Source organism: Odocoileus virginianus, chromosome 28 (assembly GCF_023699985.2).
Source record: "Odocoileus virginianus isolate 20LAN1187 ecotype Illinois chromosome 28, Ovbor_1.2, whole genome shotgun sequence".
Lineage (NCBI taxonomy): Eukaryota > Metazoa > Chordata > Mammalia > Artiodactyla > Cervidae > Odocoileus > Odocoileus virginianus.
Window position 1 is genome coordinate 22,086,465 of NC_069701.1, and position 25,342 is coordinate 22,111,806.

At 36.0% G+C, this 25,342-nt stretch overlaps 1 protein-coding gene across 4 annotated transcripts in view; it reads right to left on the reverse strand.

Annotated features, from left to right (window-relative positions):
• Positions 1-25,342, reverse strand: part of PRMT3 (protein arginine methyltransferase 3) — a 159,228-nt gene that overhangs the window by 42,207 nt on the left and 91,679 nt on the right. For 3 of the 4 annotated variants that reach the window (XM_070457291.1, XM_070457289.1, XM_070457290.1), the window contains exons 14-15: positions 8,188-8,238; positions 7,929-8,016 (exon numbers count right to left, since the gene is read on the reverse strand). In XM_070457291.1, the coding sequence (XP_070313392.1) occupies positions 7,929-8,016; positions 8,188-8,238 (139 nt within the window). Of the gene's footprint in view, positions 1-7,928; positions 8,017-8,187; positions 8,239-17,039; positions 20,888-25,342 lie in introns of those variants that run through there. The other variant, XM_070457292.1, reaches the window with a different exon arrangement.

Genomic DNA, 25,342 nt, shown 5'->3' on the forward strand with positions numbered 1-25,342 from the left:
TAAATATAGTAACACAATATTTCTTATTATGAAAAAAGAGTTAGAATCCAGAAGGAAAAGGTTGATGATTTGTTTATACAAAAATGAAATGAAACAAACAAAAAAATGAAACAAATTCTATAAAGCAAGATACTTTAAAAAGGCATAAAATGTGTTCCATTTTACACTCCAGCCATCTTCACCAAAATTTGGATGTTATTAGAATTCAAGCAACAACAGAAAAAGAATGAAAGAAAACGGTAACAACCACCCACCAGTATCTGAATGCTCTGATTTGCACTTTTGGTGATTATCAGTAGTGGCTCTGATTTGCACTTTTGGTGATTATCAGTAGTGATGCTATTATTTCAAATGTTTAACCACCATCTAAAAAAATTTGAGCATTTTATTTAACTCAGTGATTTTCTTGTTGATGTGCCCCAAGGGTAGTTGCTCTTTAAGCGGCTTTCAGTTCAGTTCAGTCACTCAGTCATGTCCAACTCTTTGCGACCCCATGAACTGCAGCACGCCAGGCCTCCCTGTCCATCACCAACTCCCAGAGTTTACCTCAAACTCATGTCCATCGAGTCGGTGATGCCATCCAGCCATCTCATCCTCTGTCTTCCCCTTCTCCTCCTGCCCCCAATCCCTCCCAGCATCAGGGTCTTTTCCAATGAGTCAACTCTTTGCATGAGGTGGCCAAAGTACTGGAGTTTCAGCTTCAACATCAGTCCTTCCAATGAACACCCAAGACTGATCTCCTTTAGGATGGACTGGTTGGATCTCCTTGTGGCTTTAGACATGTTAAAAATGTTAAGTTGGCTTGTTTATAAATGTCCTATTTGATCCTTAGTGTAGGGTCAAAATGGAAATGTTCCCTGGTGCCTATAAAGCAGGTTATCAAATACTGCATTTCAAGTTAAAAAATATATTAAAAAAGAAGAAAGTATTTAAGAGGTTTATATATTCTTTAACTTAAAATACAGCTCAAGATGCACGAGTAGCAGATAATTTTGTTAAATTTTCACAGAAGAAAAATTTTCAGCATCAATATGAAATAAAATGTTTGAGTAATTAAAAGGTCTTAACACTGTCTTATAAGCTGATATTATAATTTTCAAGTTTTAAAACAAAATACAAGCAAAATAACTATATTTGTAATAGTTATTTTGTAACCTTAATTTCAAAATGGAAATGCAAAACAGTACTTAAATTTAAGTTAATTATACGGCATGAAGGGTCACAGTAATAATACACAGTTCACACTGCTGCACCCACTTCAATTGTTCAAGCCTGGCTAAAGTGCCAAAGGAAACGGCTATAATGCCAGTAGAGATAGGAGTAATTAATCAGTGTCAAATAGATATAAAATGACTGATGTAGTTGAGTGTGTAAACTGGTGAGAGTTGCAAAGGACAGTCTCTATGCAGCCAAGCTATACACCTTATTTTTATCATCAGCAGACGGCTATTAGTACACCACAAAGCAGCACTGCAGTTCAATCAAGAACAAAATTGATTTCATTTCAATTCTGTCCTAGTGGTTTTTTCAAATTAGTTTCTTCCAGAGCAATAAAATCTCATTCCTCACAAGGGGGGGATAAATAAAATTCAGTATTATCACTATCAAAGCTTAGAGTTAAAAAAAAAAAAACGGAAAAAAAAAAAAAGGATTCTCCATTACATAAAAGCTTACTAATAATATATACAGAGAACTAAATGGTATGATTTTAATAATATTTTTCAAAAGGAAACCACAAGAAAAAATCTGGATCTTTAAAATAAATACTGTCACGTAAGTTTGTACAATAAAACTGCACATTATTTTTAAAAGAAAAAGAGGGGGGACCACCCTGAATTTAAACTTTAGTAGTGACCTTTAAATCCTTTAAAAGTATTCATTCTGGGAGGCTGGTCTCCAATTCCCACAATGCTGGAAGTGATCAAACGTTTTAGAGTATTTCTTTGGAAACTACTGTTGGAACTATGTTGTGAAAATAACAATAACAATAACAAACAAAACCCCAAACCAAAGCAAGAACGCATTAGGTTCATCATCTTATAGTTACCTTGTGCTTTTGGTCAAATTTAAAATTCCGAGTCTGAGAAATTTCCTATTCACACTGTCTTTTTTTTTGCTTTCCAAATATCCTGTCTGGCCCCAATGGTAGATTTTGTTGTTGTTTAGTAGGTAAGTTGTGTTCAACTCTTTTGTGACCCCACAGACTACAGCCTGCCAGGCGGCACTGTGCAGGGGATTTCCCAGGCAAGAATACTGGAGTGGGTTGCTATTTCCTTTTCTAGGGGATCTTCCTGACACAGGGATCAAACCCATGCCTTCTGCATTGTCAGGTAGATTCTTTACCACTGAGCTGCCAGGGAAGTCCAATGGTAGATTTACCATTACGAACAAAACACTTATCATCATTCACAATATTAACATGTACACACACACACACACACACACACACACACACACACACATATAAGCTGGGTGGAATAACTGTATAGGTATGTTCACAGTGTTTTATTTGTTTAAAAAAAAATTCTTGTCACATTACTATCTGGACAGTAAAATAAACTTTACGCACACATCAAACTGTCATGATTAGACGCTTGGCTTTATTTAATTTTATCTAAAAATTGTACACCATATTGAGTCAAAAAGTAGTTTTTGATTCAAGCTATTTTTTGACTCAACAATAGAGTACCCCCCTCAGCCATGCCAAAATTTCAGAGAACATCAGAGTTGACAAAATGGGGCAACCAAATACAGCAACTAGATAAATGCCCTTGGCATGTGTCACCCACGGTGATGAAAGGAAGTTATATTTCAATGACAATGCACACTGCTGTACTTGTTCATTCATTCAGGAGGGTATTTATGACATGCCAAATACTGCACCAGATAAAAAAGAAATGAGAGGCAAATAACTCATCTTCTATGAGAACCCCTTATCAGAGCACACTGGTATATATGTGTGAATTGATTTGGGAAAAAAAAAAAAAACAGAACAGTTAACTTTCTATGGACAATGAGGAAAGATGTACAGAAATAAGCTGGGTTATAAAGGGAAAAGTGTAATTCATCAAGTGAAAGAGGTCAAAGTAGTTTCCTAGGTAAAACAGTATCTCAGATAAAGGCAAGGAGGAAAAAATGATAGGAAAGTTAGCTAAAAATGAGCAGTACAGCTGGAGCATATGATGCACTTCTGTGGGGTTCTGACAGGTCAGGGCTGGAAATGATGAAAAATGGTCAGACTGTAAAGGGTCATGGTAAAGAATCTGGATTTTATCCTGGATATACTTATGGTCCAGTAAGGGTTAGTATTTTTTTAAATTTTAAGTTAATTATTTTAATTGGAGGCTAATTACTTTACAATATTGTAGTGGCTTTTGCCATACATTGACATGAATCAGCAATGGGTGTACATGTGTTCCCCATCCTGAACCCCCCTCCCACCTCCCTCCCCATCCCATCCCTCTGGGTCATCCCAGTGCACCAGCCCTGAACACCTTGTCTCATGCATCCAACCTGGACTGGCTATCTATTTCACATATGATAACAAACATGTTTCAATGCTATTCTCTCAAATCATCCCACCCTTGCCTTAACTTTATTAAGGTGTAGTTTATATATAATAAAACTATAACATGTAAAATTGCAGTTCAATGAGTTTTACTTAATATTTCACTTTTGTAAACTTTTACCTACCTCAAGTATCAAGATGCTCTCTTATGTTATCATCTAGAAATTTCAGTTTTAAGCTTTTATATTTAGGTCTATTATCCATTTAAAGTCAGTTTTTATACATTTGGTGTCAGATAAGAAGAGTCATTATTTTCCGTTATGAATATTCAGTTGTTCTAACACAATTTTCTGAGAAGACTATCCCTTTCCAATTAAATTTATACTGGCCCTTTGAAAAAACTTAACTGACTATGCAAAAATGAGGCTATTTCTGGATTTTCTATTGGTATATTAATCTATATATCCATCTGTTTTTTTAATATATCCATCTGTTATTTGTCAATACTATACTGCTTGTATGAATATAATTTTTAAGTTTAGAATTTACATAGTGTAAGAAGTACAATATGGTTCTTAAAATTGTTTGGCTACAATAGTCTAGGTCATTTGTATATAAATTTTAGAATCAGCATGTTAATTTCTTCCTTGCTAAATCCACTTACTAGCTCTGTTTTTTTTTTTTTTGGTAGGTTTCCTAGAGTTTTCTATGTATACATTATCTATGAATAATAACAGATTTATTCCTTCCTTCCCAATGGTTAAGTCTTTTTCATTTTTTACTGTACTAAGACTTCCAGCATAAGATTGCAGGAGTGCAAAGAAGACATACACTGTGGTCACAGTGTATTTTCTTTTTACACATCACTGAATTCAATTTGCTACTATTTTGTTGAGGATTTATTTGCGAGGGACATTGGTCTGTAGTTTCATTTTCTTGTACCATCTTTGTCTAATTTTTGTTTAGGCTAATAAACAAATGAAAAGATGGTCAACATCACTGATTATTAGAGAAATGCAAATCAAAACCACAATGAGGTATCATCTCACACCAGTCAGAAAGGGCATCATCAAAAAGTCTACAAGTAACAAATGTTGGAGAGGGTGTGGAGAAAAGGGAACCTTTTTACACTGTTGGTGGGAATGCAAACTGATACAACCACTATGGAGAACAATACAGAGGTTCCTTAAAAAACTAGGAATAAAACTACCACACGACCCAGCAATCCCACTACTGGGCATACACTGAGGAAACCACAACTGAAAAAGACACATGTACCTGAATGTTCAATGCTGCACTATTTACAATAGCTAGGATGTGGAAGCAACCTAGATGTCCATCAGCAGATGAATGGAGAACGAAGCTGTGGTACACATACACAATGGAATATTACTCAGCTATAAAAAGGAACACATTTGAGTCAGTTCTAATGAGGTGGATGAACCTAGAGCCTATTATACAGAGTGAAGTCAGAAAGAGAAAGACAAATACCACATATTAATGCACATATATGGAATCTAGAAAGATGGTACCAACGATCCTACATAAAGGGCAGCAAAGGAGACCCAGGTGTAAAGAACAGACTTTTGGACTCCGTGGGAAAAGGAGAAGGTGGGATGATTTGAGAGAATAGCATTCAGACATATACATTGTTATATGTAAAAGAGATGGCCAGTGCAAGCTTGATGCAAGAGGCAGGGCACCCAAAACTGGTGCTCTGTGACAACCTAGAGGGGGATAGGGTAGGAGGTAGATGGGGGGGTTCAGGATGGAGGAGACACATGTATACCTATGGCCAATTCATACTGATAAATGGAAAAAACATCACAATACTGTACAGTAATTATCCTCCAATTAAAATAAATTCTAAAAAAAAAAAAAACCACAAGAGTGTAGGAGTGGTGCAGGTAGACACCGTTTCCTTATCTCAAATTTAGTCTTTCTTTATTCAGCATGATGCTAGCTATATACTATATGGATGCCTTTTGTCAGGATGATGAAGCCCTCTTTTATTTCTAGTTTGCTGTATTTGTCATGAATTGATATTACATTTTGTCCAACTTTTTTTTCTGCATCCACTGATATAATCATGTAGTTTTTCTTCTTTAGACTGTGGCATGATGGACTACATTACATGATTTTAAAATACTGACTCAGCCTTGCATTCTTGGAATAAAACCCATTTGGTTACAGTGTATTTTCTTTTTACACATCACTGGATTTAATTTGCTACTATTTTGTTGAGGATTTATTCCTGAGGGACACTGGTCTATAGTTTAATGTTCTTGTACTATCTTTGTCTAATTTTTGATATCAAAGAAATACTGTCCTCATAAAATCAGTTCTTTTCTATTTTCTGGAAGAGACTGTGTAGAGTTGGTATTATTTCTTTAAATGGCTGGCTTCTTTCACTCAGTAATATGTGTTTAAGATTCCTCCATGTTTTTTCACAGGTTGATAGCTCATTTCTTCTTAGCGCTGAATGAAATTTTATCTTTTAGATGTACAGACCATTTATATTTAATATAATTATCAACATGTTTGATACTGATACAGAGGTCCCTAGTTATCTTTTTTTCTGACTAGCTTCTATCCCAATACTCTGCCCCACAGCTTCTGGCTTCTATTCATCAGTAATACAATCAGAGGCTAATGATTAGTAGAGTTAAAAAAAAAAATTCTTGTAACTGAGAATGACTACTTTTTCTTTGAAATGTTGCTTTCACAAACTTTCCTCAGGTTATATTCTTTTAGGGGAGCCTACTGGACTTACTATTTAAATGTAAGTATACACAATGGCAATGAAAGAAATACAGAATGTAGATGGTGCCACAGGGCAACATTAGAATCATATACCTTCTTCATAGTATTCTGAGAAAGCGAATCAATTACTCAAAGGATTACTGTATAAAGAATAGTTAGGATTTCAAAATTTCACTAGGTATAAATAATATTGTGTTGCAATTCGGTAGGAGAAAATTCAAAGGCTGTCTTAAATCTCTTTCAAGATTAAAACATGAAAGAATTAGTACTGTCTTTAGAATTCCAGTAGTAAGACAACAAATGGTTACAGCGAGGAAAAAAGCAGTATTTTCAACTTCCTCAAAGTTCATCCAAATATCAGAGCTAAAAAAAAGCAACAAAACATAACTGAAGATGTCTTCGCTTCATTTCAGTTTTGCTGTGCTATAACTTTCCAGAGAAAGAGAAAACGACACCATCAGGTTTCATTTCCAGAGCATCACAACCTCAAAGTGAAAGAGTAACAACACAGTGCTGCTTTACTCTAATGGTGTTCAGTCGCATCTACTAAATTCCTTTACACTTCAATAGTGAAATCAAAACTATATTAGAAATTTATGAAATATTTTAAACAAGGAGAAGGATATAATGACCACTTGCTCAGTTCTGTCAAATCTTGACATTCTGCACAGTTCCTTCAGTTTTTCAGAGAAATAGTTCAGATATATGGCACTAAAGCCCCTTTCTGCAATCTTATTTCTATCCTTCTCTAGAGGTGACCACTTTGATGCATTCAGTGGTTATCATTCTTAAGTGTTGTTTCTTAATTTACTAGGTGTGTGTATATACTGTTGTTTTACATGTTTTTAAAACTTCATATAAATCAAAATCATATATTTTAGGGATCCTTCTGCAAATCTTTGCTCAATGTTGCTTTTGAGAGACACACAAATAATCTGATGTTGAGTATCTCTGCACTGAGGTTTGGTGTACATTCAGTTTTCCCATAGTCAAGAGGCTTTCAAGTGAAGATGGGACAAGACATGCATGTAACAAGCAGTTAAAATTAAAAAAAAAAAGATTCCATAATCAAATTCTAACTTTTGGTGTTAAATGTGTAGATATATAAGAACTATTGGTGCTCATTAAGTGAACAATCAACAAGATGCAAAACAAAGGAATGCAGCATCGGATCAGTCACTACGTAAGATCTGAGGAGGTGGACACAGTGGAGAGCATTCTAAACAAATATATTTTGAATATAGTAACTGCTGAATAACATTCTCTTTTAATTTATACTTTACTTCTATTGGTGATATTTCTGTTTAGTCACTTGGGAAATTAAAATATTTTCTTTTATTTATAGTTTCAACTAAGTACATACTAGTTAATGCTTAACGAAAAATTTTCTGAATTACTATGTAGTACTCAACATAATAGCTACATAATGGCACATACATTGTAACTGGCAGACATTAGATTCAAATAAAAGTTTTAACTTACTTCTTTAATGAAATGATATGCCACCTAACTTTATGTACATGGTAAACTCTAAGAACTACTAACCTTAGTATGCTACATTGCTTCAGATACAGTGGGCACAGAAAAAGTGGTTGCAGAATGGATGAATACTGTTTGTTTCAGAATGAGTAAGACACTCGCCCCCTTTCTTTCTTACCTGCTTTAACTGAAAATGGCTTCTCCAGGAGAAATATTGTTTGTCTCCAGTGTGTTTTGGTGCTCAGTGGGCCCGTAGAAAACACAACCTGCATTGATAGAGTTAAAAAATGTCTTATGAAGTAAAAGATTTTTAATATCATGGTACATTAATTTACTACATCAAATACAAGCTCCAACTACTTACAAAAGCAAAATGCTTATGATCAAATACCTTGGGGCACAAAAATAAAATACTTGCCTAGTTATGAGATACTTACCTTGTTGTGGCAATTCTTCTCAAAATATATATCAAAGTAGCCAGCAATTGCCTGTTTTTTAAAAGAAGTAATATAAATAATTATTAAACTAATCATGTAACAATTGATTCCATGGTCTTTTAAGTCAGGGCAAATAAACCATTTCAAAGATCAGACACTCTTAAACAAATGGCAGGTCACTAGTTTCTCTAGAAAAGATGTTATAAATAAAAATAAAGTAATATAACTTGTTTTTTCCCCATATAAACAAGATAATAAGGGTAACAAGGCTAATCAGATACTCAACATGTGTTCAATTAGAGAAATGACAGTGCTGGACCACTGAAAAGTGAGAATCTACATGGAGCGAGGCTCATCCGGCCCCTTACCCATCCAGACTCTCCCACCGAGATGCTGCCATGTTGAGTCAAGTCTCCATACAGCCGCGGCAGTGTGAGATAGCCCAGGAGAGACCAGAACTAGTACTGAACTAGACCAACAGAACAATCCAGACTACAGAAACAGAGACAAATAAATCTACATGATTTGACGTCGATGTACTAGGTTTTGGAGTGGTTTGGTACACAGAAATAAATAACTGACACATACTCTTTTGTACAAACCCAGTTCATTTCATTTCTTCTGATTTAACTCATCCAATTTCAAAGCAAAGTACTATGATTATTTTTGTGACGAGATAAATGAAATTTTAAAATATTACATATTTTGTTTCTGAAAATAAAAATTACACCATTCAAATAAAACTTGTTTTAGGTATACACTCGAAGAAGAAATCTGATGTAACTCTAAGGTTCACTGTAACAGTATAAAAGGCTTCTAGAAGAAATTAATATGTTCAATCAAATATAAATTTTAATTTCTTCTTGTTTAAAGTTTAAATGATACCATTCCTTTTTCTTTCACTAGTGGGACAGGCTCAACTCAACCTATTTTAAAACTGGCATTAAATAAAGCTTATAAAGTGTTAAAAATTAAAACTGATTTAAAAGTCATATAAAGCTAATTTGTATAGTTTCCTGCTTTTGTTAAGACTGTGGTGTTTTATTGATTCCACAGGGTTAATGCAGATTGGGCCCAAATCAAATTCAGTATTTAACCTTGAGGTTTATTATGCTTCAGATACCAAGAGAGAATCAAAATACTATTTATAATTCGGTCAAACAGAAAAAACCATGTAAGTCTCAGACCAATTCCTAAACTGTGTTCCTGCAGGAGAGAACCCAAAACAGAACAGCAAACTCTTAGAGAACAGAAATGAGGTTTGAATCACTGTTTGCTGAGACACTGCTGACAGAACTTATGTTTTGACTTTAACTGGACTGCCTGCCTGTTGACACCAAACATCAATACGGTCCAGATGATGGTAAGTCAGCAAAGAGTCCACAATATTCAGGATACAATCCAATACTACTCAACATACAAAGTCCAGGAAAATGGAACCAACTGTCAAGAGGAAAGACATTCAATAGATGTCAGTGCTGAGATGACCCAGATGCTGGACTATCAGACAAAGACTTAAAGCAGAAACTATAACTATGTTGGTATGAGTTAATAGCAATGCCGTAATAGAAAGACGCTGAAATAAATCAAGAGAGAAATTCTCAGTGGAGAAACAGAAATGACAAGAAGAGAACCTAAACTGAAAAACACAGTTAACTGAAACAAAAAACTTTCTAGGCTGAATTGTAGAATGGAGAAGATACAGGGAAAAAAGTCAGTGACTTTGAAGTGAGACCAACAGAAACAAACCAATTTTAAAACACAAGGGGAAAAGATTGAAATAAAATGCCCAGAGACTTGGGGACTTATGGAGCTAAACAGACATCTGACTGGAGGTCCAGACTGAAAAGAAAAATATGATGGAACAGGAAACAAAACAAAACAAAACAAAACACTTTAAAAGTTCTACATCCAGGAAAAATATCCTTTAGAGAATGAAGGATAAAAATATTTCCAAGTGAAGGAAAATTAAAGAATCCATTGCCAACAGGTTTTTTAGAAGACATTTTAAAGAAAGTTCTTCAGGCTGACAGGCAATAATACTGGCAGGAAACCTGAAATACCAAAAATAAGAAAACAACAGAAATGATAAACAGTTGGGTAACTATAAAACACTATGCTCCCCCTCTGAATTTCTTTGATACCTATGATTATTTAACACAAAAATTGTAACCCCTGATGGGGTTTTCAATGTAAGTATACATAAGCACAAAGATCAGCGCAAGGGCTGGAGGGTAGGGGGAAGAATGAAATCTAAACAATAAACAATGTCTAAAAGTCTGCAAATAGAGAATGCTCTTCAAGCATCATACACTAGGCAGAAACTTAACAGAAGAAAAATTTAAATTTTAGTATCAAAACTAAAAGATAAATAAAAGATCAGAGAATATTTGCCATACATATAACAAAGGGCCACTGTTCTTTGTACATTAAGCTACTACAAATTAGTAAGACAGCAACGCATCAAAAGAAGCTAACAAAACACAAAGCAAGAGATTTACAAAAGAAAAGCAAATGATTAATAGACATATTAAAAAAACTGTTTCACCTACTTAGAAAAAAATAAGTAAATTAAGACAACTGGATACAATTGTCCTTGATTGTGTTTTTGAATGACAGTGTTCACAGCGGAGAAAGAAGCATTCATGCTGGGAAAATAAAATGAAATAACTTTTCTAGGGAAAATAACTAATACATATTAAAAAGAAATCAGATGCAAAATAGCACACATGATATGACTCAATTTATATACAGAAATTCTAAAATAGCAAACCTAACTCATAGTGTGACAAGTCAGAAGACGAGTTATCCTTGCGACAAGGACAGAAACTGGGAGGGGTTACATGGTGGGCTCCTGGGTTTCTGGAAATAGTCTGTTTCTTAAGTTGAATGCTAGGTATATAAACATGAGGGAAAAATCTCTTTGTGTAATTTTATTAAACTTTACTTACGACTTACGTACTCTTCTGTTTTCATACACTCAATTAAGATTTTTTACAATGTAATACTTGTTGATCCAGTAATTCAAAACTTTCAAAAATTATTCTAAGGAAATTATTAAGTATGCTTGCCACGATTTAACTATGTCAATTTTAGCCCAAATTTTCAACAGGTAATCAGTTAATAAATCATAAAAACTACAAATAACAGAATACTGTTTGGTCATCAAAAGTAAACCTACAGATAAATATTTACTGATTTGGAAAAGAGTTTTGGTATACTATTAAGTGAAAAGAATAATATGTATTTATTTGGGGCACATATTCTGTGTTACACAAATGTGAATATATAACTATCTGGAAAGATCTGCTGAAAGTAATAGATTTGGACATATTTGGGATATGGAGATTCTTCATGTTTATCTATCCATTTCTCACAAATATGAAGGATTGTGAAAAATATGTTATTTTTAATAGGACTTGATCTAAATAATCCTTACTACTGAATGGAGAGGCATTCAATTCAGCTGTTATCTCTGATTATTTCCCTTGCTGCTGCTGCTAAGTCACTTCAGTTGTGTCCGACTCTGTGCGACCCCGTAGACATCAGCCCACCAGGCTCCTTCATCCATGGGATTTTCCAGGCAAGAGTACTGGAGTGGGTTGTCATTTCCTTCTCCAGAGATCTTCCCAACCCAGGGATCGAACCCAGGTCTCCCACATTGTAGGCAGACACGTTACCATCTGAGCCACCAGGGAAGTCCCTAAAGTAGCAAGTAGAGAAGAAAAGACACAAATGGAACAGTAACAGTAATAGAAATTATTGAAGCCCTTACTGTATGTATATATATTTTATTATAAAATCTTTGAAAACTTTTATTTGTATTGGTTTGTATTAATTTTTACTGAAGAATAGTTGCTTTGCAATGCTCTATTTGTTTCTGCTACACAGCAAACTGAAACAGTTATATGCATGCATGTATCCCCGCTTTCTGGATTCCCACCTCCTGTAGGTCCCCACAGAGCAGTGAGCAGAGTTCCCTGTGCTGTATGGTAGGTCCTCATTAGCTGCCTATTTTATACATAGTAGTGTACATATGGGGATGGACTCTCCAAGTGGCTTAGTGGTAAAGAATCTGCCTGCCAGTGCAAGAGATGCAGCTTCAATCCCTGGGTTGGGAAGAGTACCCTGGAGTAGGAAATGGCAATTCACGCCACTGTTCTTGTCTAGGTAATTCCATGGACAGAGGAGTCTGTCGGGCTGCAAGGAGTCGGACACGACTGAACAACTGAGCACGCACGCAGCGTATATATGAAAACATTAAGACGACTTCTAAAGATTTTATAAGTGGGTTCTAGAGGGAGACAGTTACCTTAAAATTATTCTTTAAGTCATACATGTGTTGTATACTCTATGTTACCAAAAATGGAAGTGAGGAAAGAAAAACTTCAGTGACCTAATAAAACCTTTTGTGGAAACAACAAATTTGGGCTGGAAAGCAGCTCTTAACAACATTATCAGAAAATGCGACCAGAGTTTGAAATATATAAAATACATGAAGTGAAATGGCCCATTTAACTCTGGTAAAAAAAAAAAGAAAAGAAAAACCAGGCTGGTAACGTTAATATAACAGAACATTACGGAACTATAATCATAAAGCATAGGTCTTAATGAAGACAAGAGGCTGATACACAAGTTTACAACAAAGTTAAAAAATAAAAAAGATTTGAGAATATAAAGGCATTTCAGAATTGTCTTTCAATTCCTAAATATAATTATCTATGAAATTTAGTTATCAAAAAAGAAACTAACCCTCCCGCAGATACCCCAAAATACAGTGAAAGAAATAATGGAGAGTTTAGCATAACCAAAAAACAAATAGTTTATAAACCCAAAGACAAAATAAGAAAGAAAAATAGAAGGCATATCTATATCATAGTTCCCTGTGAAGGACATTATAGGATCTCCAACTCTTCATGCAGATCTACCTTCCTAATGATGTTTTTTTTAAAGGTAGTACTAAGATCAGTCCCATGGCAAACATTAAGCAGAAGCATGAGAACTCAGAAAAAAATTCACCTGGGATTTAAAATCACATGCACATAATTTTACTCATCAGAGAACTAAATGGTTATTTACCCTCGAATACAAGCAAGGCCTAGAATGCCACTTTAGGGAAAGAGCATTTTTTTCTTTTTAAATATATGTGATCCTGCATGATTAAAATAGGGATTAGAAAAAAAGAGGGAAAAAACCTTGCTTGAAACATCATATAAACTAGTTGAACTATGATCACTGTTTTTATTTCTGCAAGGATGTTATAAACAATCAAATATGTCAGATGATTTGGGGACAAAACTATTCATTTTGCTGCAGAATATAAACATGCAACTGTTTTTCAGTTACAGTTTAACCTCCTTGTTACCACCACTTTGACACGCTCTATCTAGGTGTTTTAAATGTTAATTTCAGTGAGCTCCCTCTCTCTCTGTGGAAGTCATTCAAACACAGTAACAAACAACCAGCATGGGAAATGGAAAATGATGCCAAACAGGCAATGGCAATAAATAACTGGAGCACAACTTGAGGCTTAAAAAAGATCAGATAGATTGGAAGACCTGGCCACAGAATGAATTTCCCTTTTGTTCCATATATATCTCTAATTAGGGGCAAGGGGAATGCTAAGGACAGAAATAAGCACTGAAATTAAGTATCTACAGGAGCTAGGTTAGTTTGCAAAGGCACACTGTGCAAACGCACAACGAAATAAAGAAAATTCACTGCCTTATACCACAGGCAGAAAAATAGAGGTATAAAGTCACCAAGACTGAGAGAAAGAGTTAATGGTAATTAAGAACAACAGTGATGACAGAAATAAACAGAATGAAAGGAAAATATATGCATACAGTAAATTTCTGGGATAGTTTGAGCATGCTTTTAATTTGGTGAGACCCTTCCATAATTACTTTGAAGTACATAGGAAAATAATACAGACATGCAGCTTTATTATGCATCTTAAATACTCTAAAGTATTAGAAAAGAGTTTCAGAATGAGCTATTTGTTTCTGCTTTGTGGATTTCACAATCATTGCATGTGTACATTGAACCATTTGAAAAATCTGTTTTAAGCTACATTTTGTTTTTTCATCCCATACATACAATGTAGTATGATACATGCTCATCTGAAGAACGATGACATGGAATAAAAATGAATTGCTTTCTCATGTATTTTAGTGGGATGAGTATTTTTTAAAGAGGACATATCATGTGTGTATACAACAGGATGGCAGCCAATGAAGTGAAATCAGACTAGACCTTATGAGGAAGAAGGAAATTAAAAATTATCATGATCACTATCACCTGCAGGGAGTAATTCATCATTTCTGTTCTTCATTGGTATCATGTTCCAGCAGCGTGTGGTTACAGCAGATACAATTAGGCAGCTGGCCACAGAAATAGGAGGATAATGTGCTTTTGATGGAGTTTATCCAAGCATGGAGATAGAGTGCTTGTAAGCTATGCAGCAGAATCACTCTAACAAAAATACAATTCATTTTTTGTTGGGAGTATTTCTTTCAAAATCTTAACATGGAATTCAAAAGCTAACTGATGATGAGTCTGAAGCACATAAAGTAAGATTAAGAAGATAATGCATAAAAAAGATTATACATTTTAAACTTACATCATTGTCTATAAACCAATCAGATGAAAATACAAATATAGGCCATAAAAAGCTGCTGCATAAAAAAGCATGAACTCTGCTGATGATAACTGGTATTTAAGAAGACATAACCAAGGAAATGAAAATTACATATTATATTATTCTCCCAATATTAACTACAGCCTAAATTATAGACTCTTCCCTCTTCAATTAATTTCCTATTTTATCCCAAGAGGAAATTTGCATCTTTTCTTTCTTTCATGATTCCTCTAGGGAACAATACACATTAAGTGCCATATAGTTCTCAAGGGGTATCACCAAACTGAGTATCATTTAGAAAATAGATCAAGCAATATGGAAAGCATCAAAAGAGACAATAGGTCTAAGAATATTTTTAAAAGGTACTTTAAAAAAAAAAAAACTCAACATAAATCATTTTTGACCTACTAAAATATTTCCAAAGTACAACTGAAATTCCTTTAAAATTTACTAAGATTGCTCCCTTGTAGTTTACCCTACAAAATTACCTACAAAAGCAGTGTTAGAGAGCAGAAGTGATCACTGCTTCATAGACTCAAAAACATACGTACTCGAATTCTGACATTTCATAGATCAAAAGCTTATATGACCTTTCTCCTCAACACTTCTTCCTAGCTAGAAACACAAGATACTATTAATTTATACATTCAATGTTTATTGAGATTCACCAATATTTTCACTTAAAGAACCTTTTAAACTATAATGAACATGCAGAAAGGTGCACAAAAGTGTATATCACAGTGAATGAAATTTTCAGAGTACAGCTGTGAACCCATGCTCAGATCAAGAAACAGAACATCTCAGCAGCCTAGTAATCCTCCTACGCACCTGGCCCTTCCTAGGCACGACTACAGGGTAACTACTATCCTGATATTCCCCCAGCTTACTGAGATGTAACTGACCTAACCATGTATAATGTAAGGCATGCCATGTGTTGATTTGATACACTTACACACTGCAAAAGGACTACCACCAGACCATACACTAAACCTCCATCATGCCACATGAGTATCACTTTTTTTTTTTGCAGTGAGAACATTTAAAATCTACTTCTAGTAATCTTTAACTATATAATATAGCATCATTAACTACAGTATAATCATCTTGATGTACAATGGATCCCCAGAACTTACTCAACTTCTAACTAGAAGTCTGTACTCTTGACCAACATTTCCCCATTTTCCCCAGTCCCCCACCCAATGGTAACCACCATTCTGTTCTCTGTTTCTGAGTCTGGCCTTTTTATTTAGGTTCTATGTGTAAGAGACATCAAACAGTTATTTGTTTCCTTCTGACTTCTTTCACTTAGCCTAATACCCTCAAGATCCATCCATGCTGTGGTAAATGGCAAGATTTCCTTCTCTTTACAGTGGAGTAATACTCCACTGCATGTGTGGGTGTATATATATATATAAAATCTACACACACAATATATAGTGTGTACCTATAATCTCATACCTTCATCTAGTCCATTGTATACACTTTGGATGTTTCTGTTATCTTGACTATTGTGAATAATCAAGACCCTGTTTTCATTTCCTCTGGATATATACCCAGAAGCAGGATTGCTGGGTCGTATGGTGGTTCTATTTTTAATTTTCTGAGGAACCTCTGTACTGTTTCCTGTAATGGTTGTACCAATTTACATTTCCACTAAAAGTGTAGAGTTCCCTTTTCTTGACATCCTTGCCAACACTTATCTCTCCAATTTCTAAGAGCAGATTCATTTTCCCTATTATATGCTTCACCAATATCATATAGTCTTTTGTGCCTAGCTAATTTTATTATTGTTTTTGACATTCACTTATATGATTGCATATTACCTAAATAGCTATATGGCTCTAAGACATATGTGACTATACAATTTATTTATCCAGTCTACTGTTGACAAGTATTAAGTGCCGTTTTTTATGAACATTCTTCTATGAATGTATTTTGGTGAACTTAAGTACTCGAAGCTGTCGGGTATATACCTAGGAGTGAAACTATTGCTATATGCACATATACCACTTTTGTTCACTTTCACTGCTTCCTGTTTTTCTGGACTTCCATCTAGGATCACTTTTTGTTTGCTTCTATCAGCTTCAGTAATCAGTTTGCTGGGGCAAATTCTTTTTTTAGTTTACCTGAAATAGAATCTATTTCAGCTTCAATCTTCATTTTTTTACCTGAAATAGAATCTATTTCAGCTTCAATCTTCATTTTTTAAAAGTTTATTTATTTTTGGTTGTGCTGGGTTTCACTGCTGCATGTGAGCTTTCTCCAGTTGCAGTGCACAGGCTTCTCACTGAGGTGGCTTCCCTTGTTGCGAAGCACGGGCTCTAGGCGTGCAGGCTTCAGTAGTTGTGGCACCTGGGATCAGCTGCTCCGCGGCATGTGGAATCTTCCCAGACCAGGCAGAGAACACATGTCTCCCTGCACTGGCAGGTGGATTCCAATCCACTGTTCCACCAGGGAAGCTCTCTGCTTCATTCTTAAAAGTCATTTTTAGTTCAGTTCAGTCACTCAGTCGTGTCCAACTCTTTGTGACCCCATGGACTGCAGCACGTCAGGCCTCCCTGTCCATCACCAACTCTCGGAGTTTACTCAAACTCATGTCCATCGAGTCGGTGATGCCATCCAACCATCTCATCCTCTGTCGTCCCCGCCTTCAATCTTTCCCAGCAGCAAGGTCTTTTCCAATGAGTCCATTCTTTGCATCAGGTGGCCAAAGTATTGGAGCTTCAACTTCAGCATCAGTCCTTCTCAAGAATCTTCAGGACTGATTTCCTTTAGGATTGATTAGCTGGATCTCCTTGCAGTCCAAGGGACTCAAGAGTCTTCTTCAACACCACAGTTCAAAAGTATCAACTCTTGGCCCTCAGCTTTCTTTACAGTCCAACTCTCACATCCATACATGACTACGGGAAACACCACAGCTTTGACTAGACAGACCTTTGTTGGCAAAGTTATTCTAACTGGGTAAAATTCAGGGTTGGCAGTTATTTTCTTTCAGCACAGTGAGGATGTCATCACTGAATTACCTTCTGTCTTTCCAATTCTATTGTTCCTGCTGAGAAATCACCTATTTACAGTTCTTTTGAAGATAATGTTCTTCTTACAGCCCCACTGAGGCTTCTAAGATGTTCTCTTTGGTTTTAGTAGAATGTATCTAGAGAAATTCTCCCTTTTTAAGTTGAAATACAATTCACATACCATAAAAATTTCCCCATTTAAGTAAACTGTATAATTCAGTTTTTAAAAAGTATATTGAGTTGTACAACCATCACCACAATCTAATTTTAGAAGATTTTTATCAACCCCAAAGAAACCTTGTATCCATACTGCTCCTTTTATCCTCAGTTCTCAGATTTGCCTATTATGAACATTTCAGATAAGTGGAATCACAGAACTGGAACATCATATAAATGGAATCCTCTCACAGCAGGCCTTTTTCACTTAGCATTTTCACTCATTATTTCAGGGTTCATACATTCTGCACCATGTATCAGGATTTCATTGTTTTCTATAACCAGATAATATTTCATTGTATGGCTATACCACGTTTTGTTTATTCATTCTTCAGGTGATGGACATCTGGACTGCTTCCCTTTGTTAGCTTTTAAAAATAGTGCTGCTACGTACATATACATATATGAACAAGTGTTTGTATGGATGTATGTTTTCATTTCTCCTGGGTATATATTTAAAAATGGAAGGATTTTAAAAATCATCCCTATTCAAGTTATGCTATATTTCTAAAATTGTAGTTCACTGTCTTTCATCTGTTTGGGATGCTCTCAGCCATTAGCTCCTCAGACAGTCTGAGAATTCTTACCTCTTTCCCCTCTGGGACCCCATGTGAACACACAGGAGCCTGCTTCTTGTTTCTTCTCTCTCTCTCGCCCTTCCCAACGCTGCGTCCTGTTGTTCTGGGTATTTCCTTCTGGCGTAAAATCTAGTTCAACAATCCTCTCTACAGTAGTCATTTAATATTTACCACTAAACTCATCTTTAGTTAAGATTTAGAATATCTGTTCAGTTTTTTTTCAAATTTTTTATATTATGCCTTAAATATTCCCAGCTCTTTGTTTGAAATTTTCAATTTTTGTTCTTAAACTTAGTAAGCATAGTTATTTTAAAGTCCATATCTGATCTATCTGTCATCTTTAACTCCTGGAGCTGTATTTTTTTTTAAAATGTCTATTGATTTGGCTGCACAGGGTCTCAGTTGTGGTCTGTAGGATCTTTGTTGTGGTGTGACTGCTAGTTGCAACATGTGGAATCCTAGCACCCCGACCAGGAATCGAACCCAGGACCCCTCATTGGGAGTACAGACTCTCAGCCACTGGACCACCAGGGAAGTCCCTGGAGCTCTATTTTTATTGCCTGGTTTACCTGGTTCCTGATTATGTTGTCGTTGTATTCTTGTGCAACTGATTACCTTTGATTATGTTCTGACCATTATATATGAAAAACTAGAGAAATCATTCCAGATCTATAAAAATGCCCTTCTGGAAAGAATCTTTATTTCCTGCAAGGAACACGAGGGTGCTGGCAAAGACCAAGGTCATCTTAATCTAATAATGGGGTCTGAGAATTTTCTGGGCTACCCAGATGATCTGAAGCGGGCCTGCAGCCCCCACAAGGGCTCGTTTACTTCTGTTATTCTCTATTCCTGGGCGCAGCCTTTCCGATCCCAAGGCAAAGCAGTGGGGAGCTGTTAAGTGGCTCCACTCTTGTGTTTCTGCCCACGTGAGGCCGCCAAGAGGGCTACTCAAGCCCATTCGCTGCTACCTCCGAAGTGGCAAATGCCGATGCCAGTCTTGTTTCTTTGGATTTCCTTCTGAGTCTTGGCTTGGTAATGCTTCACTGATTTATCTCTCTGGTACTTTCAAACAGATAGTATTTAGTTTTTTGTTTTTTTTTTTTCAACTTTTGAAGTTGGTCTCAGTAAAAGGGTTATTCCATTTTACACAGTCTGCTGTTACAGAAGGCAGATTCATCACTGGACTGTTTTTGGTTTTTTTCCTATCTAAGGTCCTTCATCCTCTAAACTAGCTCCTTCTCACTTGTTATGTCTCAGTTTAAATGTTACTTTCCCTGTGCAGCCTTCCCTAATTCCGCAGAGATTATAATACACTCATTAAATGTTCCTGTATTTCCTGTAATAATATTCATCATATTCATAATGCTTTCTGTTCGACTGAAAATCCCAATAGGCCCTTTAGGGCAATCTCTCTGCATCTGTGCTTACCTCCCTATATTCACTGCCTAAGCACAATGAGCGGGTGTTCAATCTAAACATTTAGTGAAAACAGCCATGCAGTTACAAGTGCATGAAATAGCCTGGGATGTTCAGGCACCACAGGAAATTAATAAAGATTTGTTAATTGAGAGAACAATTAAAGAATGAAATGATATAATATGCTCAACTCCTACCAACCTTCAGGAAAAAACTATGATGCTTTACTTCTCTTATCATTTCCTACTTTTTATTCAAACTGGAATTTGATGTCAACTGCTCTAGAGGAATATTCCTTGATGTCTCTACCAACAATTAATCACTCCCTACTAATTTAGTGCAAACTGTATGAGGAAGGCTTTTTGGAAGAAACTCATGCCTAAGGTAAAACCTTAAATATGAGTGAGTAAGAGTTTGCCAGGTCAAGGGTACCTTTTACATATGCCTGTATCAGTAAAATTCTATTACAGAGCACCTCAGTACAATTATCTGTTTATATGCTGACCTCTCCTACTAAGTGAAGGTCTTTGGCATCAGAGACTATATTTTCTGTTGTCCTCACGATGCCTAATACAGTACTAGAATCCAATACATGTCTGAATAAAAAGTCATCGTGAAAAGGTGTGCATGTATGCGCTTCTTTGCCATTTAAGAACTCTTGCAGCCACTGGTTCTCGAGCTTTCTATCTCCTGCTTCCTCACGCCATCAGCTTCTCACAGCTCAACGTCAATGGCGACTGCTGCTTTATATTCCACGTTTACGCTGCTTTCCAATATTCCATAAAAGCTGTAAGAACGACATGGCCCACTCCTCATTCTTCAAATGCCAGAAAATACTATCAATGGTAAGAAAACACTACATTTAAAAGTTTAAAAACAAAATGGTAGATAAACTGAATTTAACAAATCAATGCAGAACAAAAAGATTTCTGACTGCTACAGAGGTTTAAAATTGAAAACTATTAAAACTCATTTTTGTGGCTAGGAGATCAAGCTCTACAAGATACTTCGTGTCTTTATAAACCTTCAGAAGTACAAACTAAGAGAAGGAATACTTGACAGACAGGAAAAAAAAAAGGGGAGGCAGGTAGAAGATTTCCAGGAATGAATACGGCTGTTTTTTCTCTCTTGAAATGTGAACTAAAAAGATGGCTGTTACCTTTCCACTTGAGCCCTTCTAAGAAGTACCCAACATCTGAGGTGAGAACTAAAAATCTAGTTAGTAGATGTTCAGATTTTTTTTTAATTGTGATCTCTGAATACTGAGACTAGCCCATCCCATATTCATGGGGTTGGATGCTGAATAAAAGGATGAGAAGAAGAGAAAAAAGAAATCAGATTTAAGGCTATGGTACAGTCTTCAGGGACAGCCAGGACATATCACCTGTTAAAGAAAGGGGCCTGCTGTAATAGTTATGTCACTGTCTTAGTGACCTAGAGGGGAAAAATTTGACTCTGAAAAACTGTAGGCATTAAAGAGTGATTTTGCTTTGAGAAGCACCTGGTTTGCATAAATGTGGCATTTGGAAAGAATGTCTCATTTTTCTAATACATTAGGTATTCAGGGATATGAACAGCTTACAAAGTTTACTGCATATCTTTGGCTGTAAAGAAACTGGTACTGACAGACAAATCAGCGCTCCCCAGGTGGCACTAGTGGAAAGAACCCATCTGCAATGCAGGAGACATAATGAGATGTGGATTTGATCCCTGGGTGGGGAAGATACCTGGAGAAAGGAATGGCTACCCACTCCAGTATTCTTGCCTGGAGAATTCCAAAGACAGAGGAGCTTGGTGGGCTACAGTACGACGCGTTGTAAAGCGTCGGACGTAACTGGAGCCACTTAGCATGCATGACAGACAAACCAGTGACACTTATTTAATACTGATGGAGTAAGCAAATTCAACCTATGAAATCACACTCTCCATAAACAAATGAATAAGTTAAAAATAAAATAAACAATCCCTTCTTTACAAAGATAGGGAAGTGAATGGAAATATTAATCAGATCATTTTATGAGCATTTTCTATGTGCCAGACATAGTGGTAAATGCTTTTATGCACTGCCTCATTTTGCTCTCAAAATAACACCCAGGAGGTAATTATTGGTGTTATAATCTCCACTTTACACATGAAGAATTTCAAGGTCAGGTTAAGTGCCTCTTCTAAAGTCATACGGGGGTTGGGGGGGGGAATCATACTGGTAAATGTGGGCCACTGGGTTTAAAGCTTGAAGTTTCCAACTGTGGCACTGTGTCAGCAACGTCTAAACTTTCCTCTTTGATTTAAATTATATTTTAGAAAACTTAAGACTGGTCCTTTTCTCATCTAGTCTTCTAGAAAAGAGAAAGACTGATTTAGGTAAATATTAAGTTCTGAGCCATCTGGTATATAGAACAAAAATTTATTTTTCCAATTCTTGACTCATTTTTCCACAAGGACTGATCTTTCCTATGAATACACACACACACACACACACACACACACACACACACTGATCTTTTCTATGAATACACACACACACACACACACACACACACACACATATATGTCTGGAAACCTTGGATGTTTTAGGATTTTTTGAAGACCTGGATGCCAATATTAATAATGGTTTCTGCCAGAACATAAGTCAAAGGGAATCTGAACTGAGAAAATTACTTAGAGGTCATTACTCCAGGGATAACTGCCTGAATCAGAGAGGAAAATACCTGGTCAAACTCATTTATTAGCACAACATAACAATGCTAATTGGCAGCCTCTGAGATAACTCTGGGGAGAACTCCCCTGACATCTCTAATCAAGAGTTCACTAATACTGATTATTTCATTTTTATGGTTATTGCTGTGAAGACAATATTTTAGTCCTGCTTGAGTGTGATTATTTCTCTCATAAATTTATTCTGACCCTGGGCACTGCTGACTTCAAGCATGACCCTATACCTATCTAGAATTAAATTGAGATTGTAATGTAGCTTAAGATTTTAATGTTCCACTCTAACTGTATTTCAGAACTGATGTTAGAATCCTTAACTCAACTTCAGGGTTCCTCATTTTGTGGACTTCTGCACTCTTGTCTGTGTAGGTTAAATAACAGATTAATATTGCAGATGATCCCTCCCACTATTCTACTCAATGAACACGAAAAGACTTTAATAGGATGCTGTGTCTCTTATTTGAAGAGATTCAAAGTTAATATGAAATGTGAAAGATACCGTTTTAAAATTAATGTTATTTTATTAATGATATGTTTCCAAGGACAGAGAATGAAAGTAGGTAAGAAGGCAACTAAACATAAGAGAATGGGTTTAAGAAATCTAGATTTTAAAAGGTTAAAACCCCCAGGGGTCCAGTTTCCCTCTGTGGCTGGGAAGATTGAAAACTAAGAGAGGATTAAGTGGAAATGTCCAAAATTTTGTTGACAATGCACAGGGTACACCTGGATTTTAACCAAATATAAAAAAATGAGAACTAACTAGGATCCCTTCAAATAAGAGACAAAGCATCCTATTACAGTAGAGTCATATATTATATAGTGGGTAAGTCACATAATGGAAATATCTTAAGATAATCAAAATCACTCAGGAAAATCCCTTAAGGTTTTGCCCTGGAGAGTGAAATATAAACCATTCTTCAATATATTCAAGACAACCAGTTCTCCTGGCAATGGCAAAAATCACCATTTCTTTGGTTGGAATCCAGATGAAGTAGATGGCTTTTAGGGTGTCATGCTGTATTAAAAATACAGTACTCCTCACTTCGCTGCAATTTTTCTTTCTTTGGTTATCTGTTACCCAGGAAAATACTGAATGGAAATTTCCAGAAAGAAGCATAAGTTTTAAATTTCAAGACCTTCTGAGTAGTGCGACAAAACCTCCGCTTTCCTGCTCCACCTTGCTCAGACTGACAATCATCCCCTTGTCCACAGTATCACTGCTGTTTATCCTACCTCCTCATTAATCACTTTAACAGACAACTCAGCTATCAGACTGCTGAGTAAACCTTACCGTACTTAGTAATGGCCCCTAAGTGCAAGAGTATGATGCAGACAGCTTGAACATTCCTTTATTATGTCTAGTTATAAATTAAAGTTTATCACAGGTATGCATATATAAGAAAAAACAGTATATATAAAAAGTATGGTACGATCCTTGATTTTAGGCATGTCTTAGAATGTGTGCTCTGAGCATTAGGGTGACTACTGCAAATACTCTGAGAGAAAAGAATCACACGCAATCCAGCAAGATATTCATACTACTGATATACTTGCAAGCTGACAATAACTGAAGAAAGAACATATGTGCTTCCCGCTTCAGGCTCATTCTAGGGCATATATTCATTAAGTAAAATGGAGGGTAATATCATCTGCACTAATTAGACCATTATTTCTCTCATGGACTCTTCTACTTGAATCGTTAATTTGGATTAAGTTCTATTTGCACATGATGCTACTCTATTGGATTTGATTATTAAGAAAAAAGAAAAAAAAGCAACCTTCTAGAGCCTATTAACCTTGTGAAGTACCATAGGTTAGAAAATGCATCCTAGTTCAAGAGCAATTTGTACAATTTTATGGTTGCTTTTGCTTCCACTATCATATATCTTATCTGGATGGAATGTCACAAGTCTGACTTGATAGAACCGATCATGGAAGAGTATTCTAATTTTCAACTGAAAATCACCACTTGGATATCTCAAAGGCATTTCAAATTCAACACACCAATAAATGAGCTTCTTATCCTTACCTCTAAACCTGTTCTTCCAGGTTTCTTTGTCTTACAGTATCATCATTCTTCAAACAGTAAAAGAAAGAAACCAAACAGTCACCACTGTGACTTCCTTCCTTCATCCCTCCCTATCTAACCCATCCTTAAGTCTGGACATTTTACCTTCTGGGTAGGTCTCAAACACATCCACTTTTCTCCATATCCACTAAAGCGATCTTTATGTAAGTCACCGCCGTTTCTTGCCTGAAGTACCATGACAGTGGACCCATCAGTTCAGTTCAGTTCAGTTCCTCAGTTGTGTCTGACTCTTCGGAGCCCCAGGGACTGCAGCATGCCAGGCTTCCCTGTCCATCACCAACTCCCGGAATTTACTCAAACTCATGTCCATCGCGTCAGTTATGCCATGCAACCATCTCATCCCCTGTCGTCCTCTTCTCCTCCTGCCGTCAATCTTTCCCGGCATCAGGGTCTATTCAAATGAGTCAGTTCTCTGCATCAGGTAGCCAAAGTTTGGAGCTTCAGCTTCAGCATCAGTCCTTCCAATGAATATTCAGGACTGATTTCCTTT